The 16,475-nt window shown below is 43.6% G+C and overlaps 1 protein-coding gene across 1 annotated transcript; it reads left to right on the top strand.

Annotated features, from left to right (window-relative positions):
• Window positions 1-3,113: 3,113 nt before the first annotated feature.
• On the top strand, window positions 3,114-8,925 carry MTURN (maturin, neural progenitor differentiation regulator homolog (Xenopus); the record flags this gene model as incomplete). Its single annotated transcript, XM_009077899.1, has 2 exons — window positions 3,114-3,236; window positions 8,815-8,925. Coding segments are annotated over 2 exons (234 nt in total), but the record flags the coding sequence as incomplete, so codon positions are not given.
• Between the last annotated feature and the right edge of the window lie 7,550 nt (window positions 8,926-16,475).

Here is a 16,475-nt window from a genome sequence, read left to right on the forward strand (position 1 = left end):
TTGTCACTGTGTCATTACTGGTATTCAAAGTAACAGACAAACCAAATAAAAATATGATGCCATCTTGATGCAAGATTTCCTGTAAAATATTTTGAAACAGTCAGCAAGTCTGAATATTTTCTGCAAGTCAAATTATCCCCACAAAAATAAAGTTTTGCTGCTACACTCAACAAGTGCTCTGATTAGAAAAAGGTGGTCCAGCAAGTGGCTCTGTTTTCCAGCAGCACTGAGTCACCTAAAAGTGTGAGGGAAAGCAAACCCCTCTAGATTCAGCCCCTATTAATTGCCTTAGCTATATGCTGTGTGTAGATGCGGAACTAAATAATTCAGCCATGATCCTGGGTCAGCTGAGGTGGAAATTAGTGGCTGTGTGCTTTTGTAGTGACACAAAGCAACTGTGAGCAAAACCAGGCAAGCTTGGAAAACACATACTCAGATGATGAGGTTAATATTTTTTTAAATTTCACAGCCACAGCCGGGCACTGTGGCCCATTGGTTTGCCAGCAGCTCTCTTCTCCCTCTGCAAAGGGATCCTCAGGCGTCGGGTTTTCCAGGAAAAGCATCTCCATATGTGCAGCCTTGCTGACTGCTTTAACTTTCTAAGCAGGAACAGAATCCTCAAATTATGTTTGTTTTTATTTTGAGAGGCCAAAATTCCTTTTGCAGGTTCCTCTGGAGATGTATGAGTCAGTGCTGAGACTCTGTTCCTGCACTGCCTTGGTGCAGCACCAAACTGCCACAGAGAGCTGTAGATGCAGCTGAACCTATAGACACTGTAACCCTGGGCTTTGTTACAGTCAGGTGTTTCTGGGAGGAACGATGAAATCAAGCCATTTCCAAATTAGATGTATGCACTAATGGCATGTGAAACCTTCCTTGGTGCATGCTTTGCTACACTCAAAGTTTTAAATCTTCTGTAGATAGGGAGATTCTTGGAAGCCTTACTTGCTTATTTTGGTATGCATAAAAAGTTTCCTCAAAAACTCAGTAATCAAGTTACTCCCTTAGGTTTTCCCCTAAAGCTAGATCATCTTATTCTGCACTCCTGACAAATTCACACTGGAGTCTAAAACGTGGTGCAGCTTGAAAAGAGACTGTAAAAACATGATAGGACAACATGGGGTTAACTTTCCCTGGGGAATGAACTAGCTATTATGTATTAAAGGGCAAGGCCTGATTTTCATTTATGTGGAAGCTCCTGTGTATAGCTCTGGGTAGTCAAAAGAGGCCACAATCTAAACAACAATGAGGATCTCAGCAGTCATAATGGTTTTATACATATAAACAATTACAACAGGTTTAGCAGGAGCCAGGAATTGCCAAGCTGCAATATCCAACTCTTAGGTTTGACACAAAGATTTGAAGTAACTAGTTACTGCTAACCACCGACTATGAAGAAATCACGGGCCAGACCTCCAAAGTCTTGGCTTGTTCAAAATCATGAGGCTGTTCTTAAAATGTTGTGATTTGAAAGTGTTAATTTGATATTTTAAAGAAGGCTCATATACCTTCTGCCTTTTTAGGCCATAGAAATGACAAAAGTGCAGACTTTTTTTCTGTCTTTTTTTTTTTTTGTAAACAGAAGCTGAGATTTAGTTGTATATTTATAGGATTACAAGGCCCATGACTCTAAGATGGCATGAAGTATCATGAGACTTGTGGTATGTGCATTTGAGAGCTGGCAAGACTGTAAAGAACTTATTTTTATTGCCAGAATGGTTAAGAGATTACTCTGGTTATATGGAAAAAGCAGAACCTACTCAGGAAAGGCAGGGCTCTTTTCATAACAAAACATTTTGCTATGTTTATGCTTGTAAAATGCAACAAGCAGCAAAGAAAATGTAGGTCAAGTGAGTTTCATAGCAAAGCATTTACAGTTCTTATCTTAGAGGTGCATCATAGGTGATGTTAAGTAGTGTTTTCTTTTGGTAAGTGTAAAGCTGTATCCCTGGCAGGTATTCACCACTGAAGGCGAAGGTGACATGTAAGCCTTATGTTAGGGATTGAAACATCTGTCATTCGGAGTCTCTCCCCGAATGTTAGTTAAGCTTTAGAGAGACCTTACTCTTTCCTTGTTTAAGCATAACCTGCTGTTTATAGCAGAGTAAAAAGCTGCACAGCACTTTGGGGAAAAGAGCTGCGGTGCAAAAAGAGAGGAATAAGAGTCTCAAACCAATTTCGCAGTACTACACTTATCCTTGTAGCAGTCTGCCTAACACAGTCCCATGCGCAGTGTCTTCAAGAAGAAGAACTTTAAAAGCATAGATCAGCTTGTGCTGTGTGCTGCCTTGTGTGCAGGAAGCATCGTTGCCTGAGTGCTCCCACCATTGCTCACCTGCTCAGTTTCAGGCAACCTCTTAGCAGCAGAGTGAACATCAGTTTTGGGAGAGGCTTCATAGTGTCAGGCTGGGGAACCAGCATCTCCAAAGCAAGAGCAAAATGAGAGGAAGATCCCAAATGGGTTTGTGTGCCTGCCTGGGAAAAGAATATTGGGGTCTAGGAGGAGTAAACCTCAAAACAGGGAGGGAGGCATGAAATGTCAGGTTATTGTGAGTGCCCAAAATCTCTCCTTGGCTCCATGTCAAGCCTGTGGGTATATTTTGCATCTTTTCTTCTGCATTGTCAAGAGAATTACACATCAAGTTTCACCTCCAGGGTCACATCACATTTGCACTAATGCCAGAAAGGGAAAGTGATGCCTTAGCTCTTCCTGAGGGCTTCATTGCAGCAGATGACGCAGAAGAAGAGAAAACCCAACATGACTTCCAAGTCTGAGCAGAGCTGATGTCAAATGAAAACACCTTTAGAGGTAAAAGGCACATGTGCAAAGTGTGTATACCCTTCATTGCTGGTGCAGTTGTGAGGCGTTTTCCCTTCTGGATCGATTTCCCTGCTTTCTGATGCACAGTGTTAGAATAAAATCCAAGTTCCTTCTCAGAACTGTGGCTTCTGAAACAGCCTGCAGTGCCTGTCTCCAGGGTGAGTCTGAACTGCAGGAGGCTCAGTGTACTCTGGCAGATGTTTACAACATGTCACCTTATAAAATCACATGGAAAAGTTGGAGTGAATTTCTGTTAATTCTTTTTCTTTCCTGTGTTGCTGTTGGCTTTCAGCACGTGTGGAGCGAAAGTGAGGACTGCTTACCTTTTCTGCAGCTTGCACAGGATTACATCTCCTCCTGTGGGAAAAAGACACTCCACGAAATATTGGAAAAAGTCTTCAAATCCTTCAGACCCGTAAGTGCATCTTTTTTACTTCTGAACATTGACAGTTGCATGTGTCTTTTAATAGGACAGCACTAGGCAGAGCAAGGTGGTTTTTCTTCTGCAGGGACTTAATCTCCAATCAGCTGCCTGGGTGCAGGGGTGTTAACATGTAAGATACCATCAGATGATTGGAAATTGTTTATTAGAAACCAGCTGCCTTTTTATTTCTACCTCTGTGTTTGAGAAGATGAGATTCCTGTGTGGGGTGGGAGGCCAACTGGTGTTGCAGCCGGTGGCAGTGGGCAGGGGCTCCCATCCTGCTGATGCAGTGCTGACTCTGAGGAACGGGATGCAAGTCAGCGCTGCAGGACTTTGTGGCAGAGTTGTTTCCTGACACTGGATTTGGGGGGTTTTGCAAGGATATGAATAGCAAGAGTAAACCTCTGGGAAGCTGGAAGTATAGTCTCTCCTCAGAGCGGTTTGTTTTACTTTACAGTTGGCTTTTTTTTCCCCCAAGTGACACAGATTTTGCTGTTAGGATGGTTGCCATTTGGTATTCGCAAACAGCAGTTTGGCCACTGCTTGAGAAGTAGTTGGAGCAGAAGCTGGGTTTTGTGGGGAGAGGGCTTGTATTTTTCTGGTTTGCTGCTAGTCAGCTTTTTCTGTCCTTGTTTAACACTAAAATTTGGGTCAAAGCCTGGATTTAGTCAGGGTGAGGTGTCTTAGGCTGGCTGTTGTCCTTTACTTTTGGCAAAACCTCCCTTTGCACAGCCTCTCCTTTTGAGAGCTTGGGACTGGTTAATGGCTTGGTGCAAAGTAGAGTGGAGGTTCATTGCCAGAGCCATTCTCCCACAATGCCCATGAGAAAGTTGACCAATGGATGTTTTTATACTCAGCTGAAAATACAGACCTTTTTCTCTGCTGTATTTTTCTGACTGACTATTTGAGAAGGCTGAAAATGTATCCCAAGTATTTAGTGCAAAAGGGAGGGCCTGGAGCACTGCTAGGAAAACCTTGGCCCTCCCTGTGCTACACCCTTGCAATGGTTTGCCGCGGACCGCCACAGCTGGTCGACATAAAAGAGCATCGTTTTAAAGAATCCTTTGAGAGGCTGGAAATAAATAGAACAGATGCACACTTTTCTTAGAAAGGACTGGAAATCTGATCTGTCACTACAGCTGCTTGTAATTGTGAAAACACAAAAATATATAAATATGTTTCCCGGAACAATATTTGGCTCTTGGATCTTCGTAGATGTTTTCTCCTGCTCAGAGAAGCTGTGTCTTCAATGAGAAACTTCCACTGGTTTAACTAAAGAGGACTTCAAAAAGACTTAATTAAATTGGTACAGATTACTTATTTCATTTAAACCACATTTATTTCAGCATAACTTAAGTTACTGAGAAGTTTGCTTCAGTCAAACCAAGTTGAGCTACTCTTCAGAATAAAAAGTTTCAAAGCAGAGGAGCCATCATGCTCATTTAGTCTGGGCCCTTCATTATTACTTCACATTTCACCCTGTGATACCCAAAAGCGAGTTGTGTTGTGGTTGAGCTGGAACATGTCTTTCCCAGAGACACCAGACTTGATGTGAAGTCTTCAGGTGACTTAAAGGACACATCACTCCTGGGCACTTCTTCTCATTAGTTATGGTCCTGTGAAAAACACTCTTATTTACAATCTGCAGTTTTCTAGTTTTGCTTCCTAGCTGTTGAATTTTATTATATGTTGTTTGCTCAAGAATGTTGTCCTCAATTGTCAGAGACCTCTTGCAGACAGGAATCAAGTATCTCTTCATTTTCTCTTGGATGTACCAGAAAGGTTAAGTTTCTCAGATTCTCCTTTGACCTAGTATTGAGATCTTTGCGTCAGTGTAGCAAAACGAGGTTTGTCATTTGAGGTATGGTTGCATGTAGACAAGTCTAATAAGGAATGTATTGACATTTTCCCTTAGTGTAATTATTAAAATGAGCACATATATGGTAGGAAAGATTTTTAAAAATGAATGGTGTTACAATAGGCATATGGAAACAGTTATTTTGCACCCTCAGGCCTTTGCCAGAACAAAAGCACTTTTCATTAGTATTGGGAAATTATTTCCTTGGCATTGCTTTATGCTGTTCCATGTCCTTTGTTTGCTGGACCTGTTTTGCTAATGAAACCACCTTGCTATCAGCTTGGAGGTAACAGTGCATTTGCAGAGTGTTTCTTCTCCACTATCCCACCCAATCTTCTGTCAGTCTGGCAAACCTCAGTTTGAAAAATGGCAGAGTGTCAGGGGTGCCATGCTCTGGCGTCACAGGTGCAGAAAACCAAGGCATGAGTCGCACAACTCAGCGGGAAATTTCAGGGGTCCCACACTGAGCTCATCTTCAGCCTAAAAAGCCTATATCTGAACTGAGGAGTCTGCAGTGTAAAAGCCACTTATTCCATATTCACTGAATTCATACATGTCTCAGTGACCTCTCCTTCACCTCCACACGGGTAGTTGCCCAGCAGGTGTAGTTCAGGCAGTGCTGCTGCTGGTTGCTGTCCTCCCTCACTGCTTTCCTCCCTCCCACCTCACCATGCTTCTGTCCTCCTCTCCATGTATCCCCATCCGGCAGTTTTGTACCCCTTGGCTGTTTGGCGGATGGATCAGCTCTCTTTTTCTTGTACCCCTTTCCTGGTTTACCTCTTTTCACCTTGTTTTCACTCTAATTAAAGTCTTTTCAAGTCTGCTGCATAGCTGATACCTTAACATATGAAGCAGGTATGGACTAGAGGAAGAAACTAGTGTGTTTGAGAGAAGACAACGAGGGAGCTGGTCTAGGGTCAGCTCAGGCCATCTTCATCATCTTATTTTAACCTTATCTTTTGTACACCCTCCTTCTGTTTTGACCCAATGTTTGTAGAGCTCCCTGTACTTCAGACCCTGATCCTCTCTCCTTAGGGTCAGGCTGTGGGCTGATTTGTCACTGTGGTCCAGAGAACAGTAAAGGGTTAACAGCACTTGGGGACCATAGTCCTGTGGGAAGTGACTGGATGCAACTCCAACAAGCAAGACCTGCATGGTCAAGGTTCTTTGTGCCATGGAAGGCTGTAAAGCGTATGTTCAAGAATAAAACTACATCTCCCTTGGAGAAGCCTCTTATCCAGTCCCACCCCACCCCACCCTGTCCCATCCCTTCCCATTCCATCCCCATCTTTCCTACACTTTGTAAAACCACCAAGGTCACTCTTGATTTATGCTGCTCCAGAGAGAGAGAAACCTGGTTTCCCAAGGGCAAAGAGAGAGGGGGATGTGTGGAAAGCAGGATGTGCTCCCCATCCTTTGGGATCATGTATGTCTTTGTGGTTCTTGTGGTGTATGTTGTGTTTTCCACATGAATTTCTCATGGGAAAGGCTTATAAAATGAAGACTCATGTGCATCATTTCCTTGCAAATCAAGGAGGAATTATTACAGAAGTGGACAAAACAGAAGTGGGATCAAAGGTCTTTCTGCCAGGTGATACAGAGGAGTACAACACTCATGTTTAATTTGATCTGTTTAGCAAAAACAGTACTGGTGGATAAGAAAGTCTAGAGAGAGGCCTTGCTTTTGCCTTTTGAAAACTGAGTATTTTAATTCTAGCTTCAACATGAAACAAAACCCCCACATCCTGAAAATGAACCAAGCAGTTTCACATTCAGTTAAGCATTTGATTTGAAAAACACGTACGCTTAGGAATTTACTTTGTTCTGCTCAAAAAACAAGAATATTTTCAGTCTGGGGTCTCTCCATAATAATTTTTAGTATGTGAAAGAGGGGATTTAGTTAGAAAATTCTCCTTCCATTTCCCTGCTGAAGAAACTCTGCAGCTGAAAAACTGTCTCCCAGTGACAGTGAGGAATACAAGCTTCACTGCACCCAGAAGCTAATTCTATGCATTGTATTTGTGTCCAGTGAAGAATTCTGAATGTCGATCACAGACTAAATTAGTGCAGGTCCCTGAAAATCTGCCTCTTCACAGCCTCCTCATTTCCATGCTATCACCTAGTGAGTGTCACCCTCCTCCTGATTTTTCTGGGCTTTGCCTCTTTCAAGAGCTAACAGCTGCATCACTCTCCAAACAGCGTGTTGCATGCATCTGTGCTGCTCTTCCAGCCCTGGCAAGCTAAATACATGGTATGTCGAGTAATGCCTGGCATAGGATTTTGCTTTGTGTCTATTAATATCTGTTAATGTAGGATTCTGATAAGAGATTTCCACAACAGATGCATGTTTTGGCTATTATTTGGTTTATCTGTCTTCCTGACTTCTGTTGGCTTGGCAACCTTTTGGAGGAGAGGGGAAAAGTTCAAACATGGCTGTTTGCTGTTTCATGTTGCAGTGATCAGACCCAGCAGGTGGAGGCATCCAAACATTGTCTAAAGAAGATGGGCCGGCAGTTCTTCACAAGCCCAAATTTTATTTCTAGAAGTCTATAGAGACTCAGACAATTTTGAGTGAAATACACACGTAGTGGATTGCCCCTGGCTGGATGCCAGGTACCCACCAAGCTGCTCTTATCATTCCCCCTTCCTAGCTGGACAGAGGAGAGAAAATAAGGTGGAAAACAACTTGTAGGTTGAGATAAGGCAGTTGACTAATGCAAGCAACAGTTTGCACTCATAAAAGTAAAGGGAATTAAAAAAGTTTGATTCTCTACTTCCCATCAGCAAGCAGTATCTACCTACTTCCTGGGAAACAGGGCTTCAGCACACATGGTGGTTGCTCCAGAAGGCAAAGGAATGTCCTCCCTCCCTTTCCTCTGTCTCTTTTAGCCTTTATATCTGAGCTGACATCATATGGTATGAAATATCCCTTTGGTCAGTTTGGGTCAGCTGGCCTAGTTGTATCAGGATCTTGCCCACCCCCAGCCTGCTGATGGGGGCTGGAATGTTGAGAGACAGCACTGATGCTGTGCCAGCACTGCTCAGCAGTAGCCAAAACACTGGTGCGTTCTCAACACCTTTCTAGATACCAATACAAAGCCCAGCACCGTGAGAGCTGCTACAGGGAAAAATGAACTCCCTCTCAGCTAGACCAAATATGACACAGTATTTCTCACTGCAAGGGCTTCTTCACCTATGATACTAGGCTCTTTTTTTGGTGTGATGGACTGAAGGGTCCAAGAGAAGCACTTAACATTGTGGGTTCTTTAGATTTTTAGGGTCTCCTTGCCTACACCATACTAGCCAGTTTTTCATGAGGATGCTTCCTTTTTCAGCTTTTTTAGGGTGGCCAAAAAACAATCTTAAACCAAGAAAACTGCAGCTACAGGATTATCATGGTTCCTTCTATAGCTAAACCGCTGCCAAGTCCAAACACTCAACAATTCATGATGCGACCTGAGGGAAGAATGCAAAGCTTTTTGCAAGTGCTTTGTTTTAGTTTTATTTATCTTCCAGTCTCTGAGCACTTAATTTGGTGTGAGGACGCATTTTCAGATCTTTCTTGGTCCCAGGAGGGAGAGAAAGAGAGTTGAGATCATTATGCTGTTATTCCAGGGTTTGAGGTTTTCAAGAAGGATTTGTGTGAAGATTTGCAGTGAAGCTGCACAAGTGGGTAATTCACTGTTACACAGTATTTTCTCTTCTTTGTAGTTACTTGGGCTTCCAGATGTTGATGATGATGCATTTGAAGAATATAATGCAGATGTGGAAGAAGAGGAACCAGAAGCCGATCACCAACAGATGGGTGTCAGTCAGCAGTGATTTTCTGAGAAGCTAAAGAAATTCAGAAGCCTTTGGTACCAGGTGGGGTCAGGTGGTCCCACATTAGTCTCTTCGAATTAGCACATCGCAAGGGGATATCTGGCTGCCAGGATAAAAATTTTACAGAAAAATTGTTCTAAAAAAATTAATAATAACAATAACAATATGTGATGAGCTTTGCTAAGAAGTGACCTGAATTTTGCTCCTGCTTCAGTGGGTTTTCTATGGAGTTGTCTTGGTAGCATTCTGCTGTTATCAGTCTAGAAGTAGTTTTGTTGCTGACTTGTCTCTTCGATTTGTGCTCCAGAGTAGCGTTCGTTGACATGAATGTAGAGTACTGAGAATGTAGGGAGCGTGTGGTGGGAGTGCCAAGTCCTCACCAGTGACCTTTCCAAGGAAACCAGCACAGAGAGCAGACACGACCTGCGCTTTTCTTTTTAGTTCAACAGCTGTGGTTTTTGACAAAGTACCAAACTTGGAGAGATTTCTCCTGAAAAACGCTGGTTTAGTAGTGGTTGGTACTGCAGAAGTGCATGTGAAGGCTAAACAAAAATAATGAGAAGTGGGAAATCCAAAGGAATATTGACATCGGATGTATTAATGATGTTTTACTGACACCTTAGTTTGTAAGTGCTGAATTAAGAACTGGGAGTAACTAGTATCAGCAGCACTTGTTATAGCCAGCCCTGGAATTCCAGCACCATGTGATCCGATGGTAAGTGCTGCTTTCTTACAAATCAAGTAGAAAATAGCCATTGCCTATCCCACTTCTGCATGGCAACCAACTTTAAGCTTGGCTGGGTTTAATACACTGCTTGATTATTACTCAAACCTTGCAGCATCGTGAATTGAAGTGCAACTTAACATTGAAGCCATAAGGGTACAAACCAGCACCTGGCTCTTAAAATTATGCTGGACCTGTTCCTCTCCCTGAGCCTTTGAGCTAGTCTGGCAATTTACATCTCATTGGAGGGGAGCTAAAATACTACTACTTCGGCTGATAAAAAAAAATCTAGTGAGGTTTGATCTATCAGGGGACCTGGTCCCCAGAGGAGTTTGGCAGGGGTCCTTGGTATAAAGAAGAAGACCCCTCATATTTTATACCTATTTTGCATAGATATAAGTGACTCAGATGAGTGCCAGACTGTGAAGATGCAGGGTCTTTTTATTTACTTGTCTTTTGTACTGAAAATGTATGAAGCAAAAGTAATACTGTTGTTACACAGCTGTTTTCCACAATCAAGAAAAATGTTTCTAAATTGACTCCTTTTTTCCAATTTTCTAAAACTCGTGAAACAAAGGTCACACGCTTCAAAAGCTCTTTTATACAGAATTAGCTTTATAAAAACACAGAGTGAGCGAAGAGAAAATGCTTGGACAACTCCTAGAAACAACTTGTACCATTTTGAAAACCCTGTTGTTAGCCATGTCTCCTTTTCAATAGAATTTTTAAAAGACTCTTCTTCCAAGATTACTCAAGAGAGCATATTTATGATGGTGGCTTGAAAGATGCATAGCACATGATTTTTTCGGTTGGAGGAAAAGACCTTCCGTAACTGGGACGATATGTGGTACCTGAGTCTGCACAGAAGGGTCTGCAACACTGTAAAAGTTGGAGTTTAAGAATAACAAAAAAAGGTGGAAGGAAAACAGAGCTTAATGCAACTTTGTACATTCTTTCAGCATGCAGGCATAAACATGGTAGTTGCAGCACATTTTCTATGGACTAGTGATGTGAGAACCGTGGCAGTTCATTGTATAACACTGTACAGCAGCAATAGGCTTTTTGCTTACTAAAATAAAGTGTAAGACCAGTGGTTTCCACCCCTGCTTTAAGTCCCTAAATTTTTCTTTCCTCTCCAGCTAGAACAGATGCTATAATATTGAACAGAGACTTCTTTTGGGAGAACCTTTCTCTTCATAGCATCCAATTCTTTGGTTGCAGCTCATGCAAGTAGATCTTCTGCGGCTGACTTTCCTCTGCTCTCGTGTAATTTAAGTGAGCAATTTATAGTAGTACAGGCCGGAGGCAAAGTCCTGCCATTCAGGTTTGCTGGCCACTTGGCCCCATTTGGCTTAGGGGCAGGTGGCTGGCACTGACAGGCAGGTGCAGAGACCCCGATGCACACCTACACAAGCCCCGGGCACGGCTGCATCGCGAGCTGGGCTGTGGTATCGGTCTGACTGGGACATAACCCTCTGCCTTTTTACAGACAGGCAGTTTTCCAGCTGGATCAGTCCCACCATCTGGCTCAGTGTGTGGCTGCACAGATGAGTGCTTGCACAACAGAGGGGAGGGTTCGGGGGTGGACGTGGGTAGGAGCTGAGGATCTGCTGCTAAATGTGCCTTGCACCCCTTGCATGGTGTTAAGGGCCCAAGGCAGAGGTGCAAACACAATCTGAACCAGCCTAGGTGCTGTGAAGGATTGACTCCACAAGGCTCAGTGGAGAGCTAGGCTCTGGGTGGCAGCGGGATAGACAGAAATTCATGAGGAATGACTGTAAGAAACAGTGCTTGTAATTGCATACAGGAGGTTGTGAAGTGTACTGCACTCTGCTACCTTTCCCTGCGTATTGATTGAATTGTTGATGAACGGTTGAGCGTTAATATGGTTGCAAGCAAACCTAACACTGTAAATGATGTAGATATATTATTATTTTCTGTATTCACTAACTCACTTTTTTTCGGAATGCCATATGCCATTTGGGTGACTTCCACACCAGACTGCAAGTGCTGGACAGCCGGGGGGCCCTTCTGCAGCACTCACTCCTGCAAAGCTCCCACTGAAGCCAGCAAGACTTTGTTCAGATGGGACCTGCAGGACCAGGGGATGCGTGAGACTTGGTCCTGCAGAGAGCTCAGCGTTCTTACCCCTGCTTACTTTGCTAGGAGCCGAATGTGTTGAGCCCTACTGCTGAACTGAAACGTGACCAGGCAGCACTGAGAATAAACTGGAATTTTATACATAGAAAATTTAATTTACATGTGTATTAAATGTGAATGAGCATTAATATAGAATGTATTTTATAAAAAAAAAAGTTGATTCCTTCCTTTGACCAAATACATTTCTGTATTACTGTGTTACTTGTTCCATACTTGCCAAATGATGCAAGACATGCAGAACTGGTTTGGTTGTATTACAAAGTGGTTTCATATTTTATTTGTATTTTATTTTTCCCTCCCACCACATATTGTGGTTAGTAGCCATTCAATAATTAATCAGGGGTAGCATGACCCAGTGGGTAGGCTGCCAGACTGAGCCACAAGGTTTGCCAACACATACATGTATACTTGCAGACCTGAGGGCTCCATAAGATGTGGGTTCTCAGCTCTGCCAGTGCCTTGCCTTGAGCTTCCTGTGTGTCTCACTGGCTGGAAATTCAAGGCAGGCCTTCAGTTATGCATCCAGGTCTCCAGAAAACTTAGCAGGAGCAGGGTAAGTCCTTCAAAAGTCCTACCTTAAGCCTTTTGGCATTATTTGGCCAGCAGTATATACAGTGCTTTAAATCTGTGGGTGAAAAGAGGTACTATGCATCATCATTACCTATCCTCAAAGCAAACCACTAATGAAAGGTCACAGAAGAGTCTCCCTTTACCACTATCCTTCTCTCATAGGCATTGCGTGCTCTAACTGAATATAGATATAGCAGAGCAAAGCCTCTTGCAGAACTGGTGCTTCCAAAAATAAGTGACATGAATGCAGTGAGCAGAGTGCTGCTTGGGGGATGAGAAATACATGGGATTCCAGAGGGAAGTGTGGACTTCAGAAATTTGACAACTGGTAGCAGGGGCAAGAGTGAGCAAGGCCCCCTTTAAAGAGCTGCTGGGATTTCTGAGATAGCCCAAACCATCCTGCCAAATAGCTGCCTATTGAACCCACACAGCTTATAAAAAAGTTCCTCTGGACATTACTGGGGCCTTGAGCTCTTAGTGTCCTGCCTGATGAATGCATTGGGATGGTTGAGGGAGGAAGGGGTGGAGAAAAGGCAAAATTAAAAAGCCTTTTCCTCTCTTCCCCAACATTATATTGTGAGTAGGCAGAAGTAGCAGTCAACATGCAGGAAGTTGCTTTATTAGGTGCACAGTAACATCTCTTGGAAGGACTTACTCATGAGAGAAAAATTTGCCAAACTGTATCCTCACAGAAATGGGAATAGCTCACTCCTGAGCATGATGTCCTGAGCCCCTACCAGACTTCAGCTTCAACTCCTGCCCTGGTCCAGGCAGTTTTCCAGGCAGTTTCCCTCTATGCATAGTGCTGTGCCTTTGAAAGTTGCATATTTGTAAGAATGCCACTTCTGATAGGAATAGCCAGAGTTAGTTTTCCTGCCTCAGTGATGTGCACACCAGCTACTGCATCTTGTCACTGTGTCCCACGTAAGCTGTGCAGTGTGAGATGGTGGCTGGGGACAGCAGGGAGGAGTTTGTGCTACAACATTGCCTAGTATGTTTTTTTCCCTCTGCAAGGTGGAACATGAGACTGTGACAGTAAAAGTGATTGCAATAACATCGTGGACTTGATTTTGGAAAGCTGCCATTCAGGACATACTCCCACCCTCTTTCAGCATGTTTCCTGACCTTTCACTGGCACCTGGGGCTGAAGTCCATGGAAGTTTTAGCTGTGGTAGGAGGCAAGTTTACTACTTCATCCATCCTTACCCTGTGTCCATGCTTACCATTCTGTTTTTCTTAGAAGTTCTCACTCCCAGAAGAGGGGAGGTGTAGGAAAGGGAAGAAAAGCACCTCTTATATCACACAGCTTGCAGTCAGGTGCATCAGTGAGAGATGCAGGTCAACACAGTACATGTGAGTTGCACTGTCCTTTCTGCACTGTGATGAAGTGGCATGGGAGATGTGTTCTCCCCTGAGGACCCATGAGTTCTCCATGCCAGGCAGGGGTTATGCAGAAGACAGCAGTCATTTTAGGTGCCAAACCGAGTATCTTTTCACAGGGAGCCATGTCTACCTAAATAATCCAGTCTCTGAAAATTATAACCCATTGAGGCTTTCCAGGCTGGGCATCCAGAAAATGAGACCTGTCTGGTTGCCAGTTGCTGGGAGGTCTCTTTCTCAGTGCTGGCTTATATCAGTCTGGCCACAGGACATGGGAAATTGGGAAGGATCCCTTCATGGGCTGTAGCTGGATGCCCCTTTCTGTAAATTGCTGAGCAGAGGCAAATGCTTTATCTGTTTAATTCTGGCAGGACGTCCCCTCCTCCCCAGCAGCTTTTCTGTGTGGCCAGCTGCAGCTGGGAAGGCTTTGTGTGAGAGCCAGGCAGGAGTGACTCAGGGCAGCAGCTCTTAGACCCTGTAACAGACTGGGCTTGAAGTGGTCCTTGCAGCGTCGCCACAGAGCCGAAGGCTCAGGGATATCACTTCCAAAGCAGATACTGAAATAGATTCCATAAATTTGGTCCTTACTTGTGATAGGAAAGATTCTGAGGGCAGACCCTGTCGCCTCAGGTTTTTATCCAACTTCTTAGTTGCATTGTTGGTATCTGATGTCTGTGGCAGGTGTACAAAAGAAACCTCTTCACCTAACCATGATCACCTGTTCAGTGAGCCAAACTGCCATTTACATGGTCTATGTATGACTCTTTTCTCATTGCTGAATATTTTTTTTAAAGAATGACAATTCATCAAGGCTCATCTGCATTATTGCAAACCTCAGTTTCTACAGAACCACGTAGCACTGCACTGTCAGTATGGGCTTGGACATAAAAAAATAAACATATTAACAAAATGAGCCGTCATTTGTCTGCAGGAAAAAAACCTTCTTCTTTGAACTAGTTATTGCTGACTACAGTAAAGCTCACTGGTTTCATGTAAAATACATTGAACTTTGAAATTTGTTTCTGTACCGACATGCTGTTGCTTATGTAGGCAAAGATCTTTGGTAATACTGCATGTAAAGGAAACTTCCATCTTTGGGGGGGGTGTGGAAACATAAGCTCTGGATTTCAGGAAAAAAACCTTCTTCTTTGAACTAGTTATTGCTGACTACAGTAAAGCTCACTGGTTTCATGTAAAATACATTGAACTTTGAAATTTGTTTCTGTACCGACATGCTGTTGCTTATGTAGGCAAAGATCTTTGGTAATACTGCATGTAAAGGAAACTTCCATCTTTGGGGGGGGTGTGGAAACATAAGCTCTGGATTTCAGTCAATGCAATGTCTTTGGGGGGTTGTGTGGAAACATAAGCTCTGGATTTCAGTCAATGCAATTTTTTTGTTGTTGTCAAGTTTTCCTTTACTAATGCAGGGACCAGTCAGACTTCAACACGTCAAGCAGAAATCATGTTGCGCCAAGCCCTGCCAAAGCTGTCTTTGGCGTGGTTTCCACCATTTTTCTGGCTGGAAGATCTCTGTGTCTTTGGGACTACAAAGCTGTGAAACGGGTCACCAAAAGAAGTTGCCCTTTTGTTCAGTGCTTTCAAAGGTGTAAGCCTTCAGTGGAGCACTGCCTTCCTTCTGATCCTCCTTCCTCTCCCTTCACCAAGGCATCAAATCCAGCAGTGTCATTACACCATGAGCTTGCCATTAAAGAGCTTACCAAACTCTGATGACTGACGGAGTCTTTTCTCTGTGAGCAAAATCAATTGAATTTTGAATTTGAGGGGCTAAAACATAGCCACAATGCTTGCAGCAAAGGGAATGACAGGTTTGAATTTCCTGGGCACTGCCAGTGCGTGATGTGATAACAGTGATATGCAAATGTAAGGAGGAGAAAATTATGTCATCTGAGCTTTGGGCACTGCAAAGCCAGCCCTGCTGGACACAGAACCATCAGGTGGTTTGGTCTGGCACAGTCTGAGACAGTGGATTTGCTGTCAGAAGGCAGGAATTGGTGGTAATATTTGTGTATAAGCCAATATTTCAGACCTCTCAGGTCCTTTTCTGTTTTGCACAGATTAGCGAGACATCTGTTCTAATTAAGAAACATGTAATGATGCTGAAATGAAAACTGGTGATTCTGTTCAAATAATTTGCCTCTTTTCTTTAAACACTTCACAGTTAATTGCTGCTTTGACATCTCACCCTGATTAGTCTAAAGAGTTCTGTCAGTCTATACCTTTTGTCATGAGCCTCTGCAGGTTGGCATCTTCCAGGCCATGGAAGAGCAAGTGCTTTACCTTAGCACTCGCCTTGTGTTTTTGGCACTTCCCAGGGCATGAGCACTGAGTAAGCGTGTGCCAATTACATGTCCTATGGTGTGTCCAGAGCCCTAAGTGCTGTCTGCAAAGCCATTCCTGTGGTTGGTGGAGTGCCTGCCAGGACTGACTCGCTCATGTTGGTGCACAGTCCCAGCAATACAAGCCCCAGAGCCTCTTGAGAGACCTTTGCATATGATGGAAGCCACTGTGACAAGTACGGTCTGGCTACAGATGCATCTGCTCTTGTGGAAGCAGTGAGGATCCCAAGCACCCGTTCAGCTGCTTGGAGCCTGCTGCCCATGAAGGTCCACTTCTCCTGTGCCAGAAGTTCGAGTGAACTTAACAGTTTAGATAGCAGCTCTCTGCTAATATGGAGCTCATCCCAGGGACAGCC

This window comes from Acanthisitta chloris, unplaced genomic scaffold (genome assembly GCF_000695815.1).
Source record: "Acanthisitta chloris isolate BGI_N310 unplaced genomic scaffold, ASM69581v1 scaffold9867, whole genome shotgun sequence".
In the NCBI taxonomy this organism is placed as follows: Eukaryota; Metazoa; Chordata; class Aves; order Passeriformes; family Acanthisittidae; genus Acanthisitta; species Acanthisitta chloris.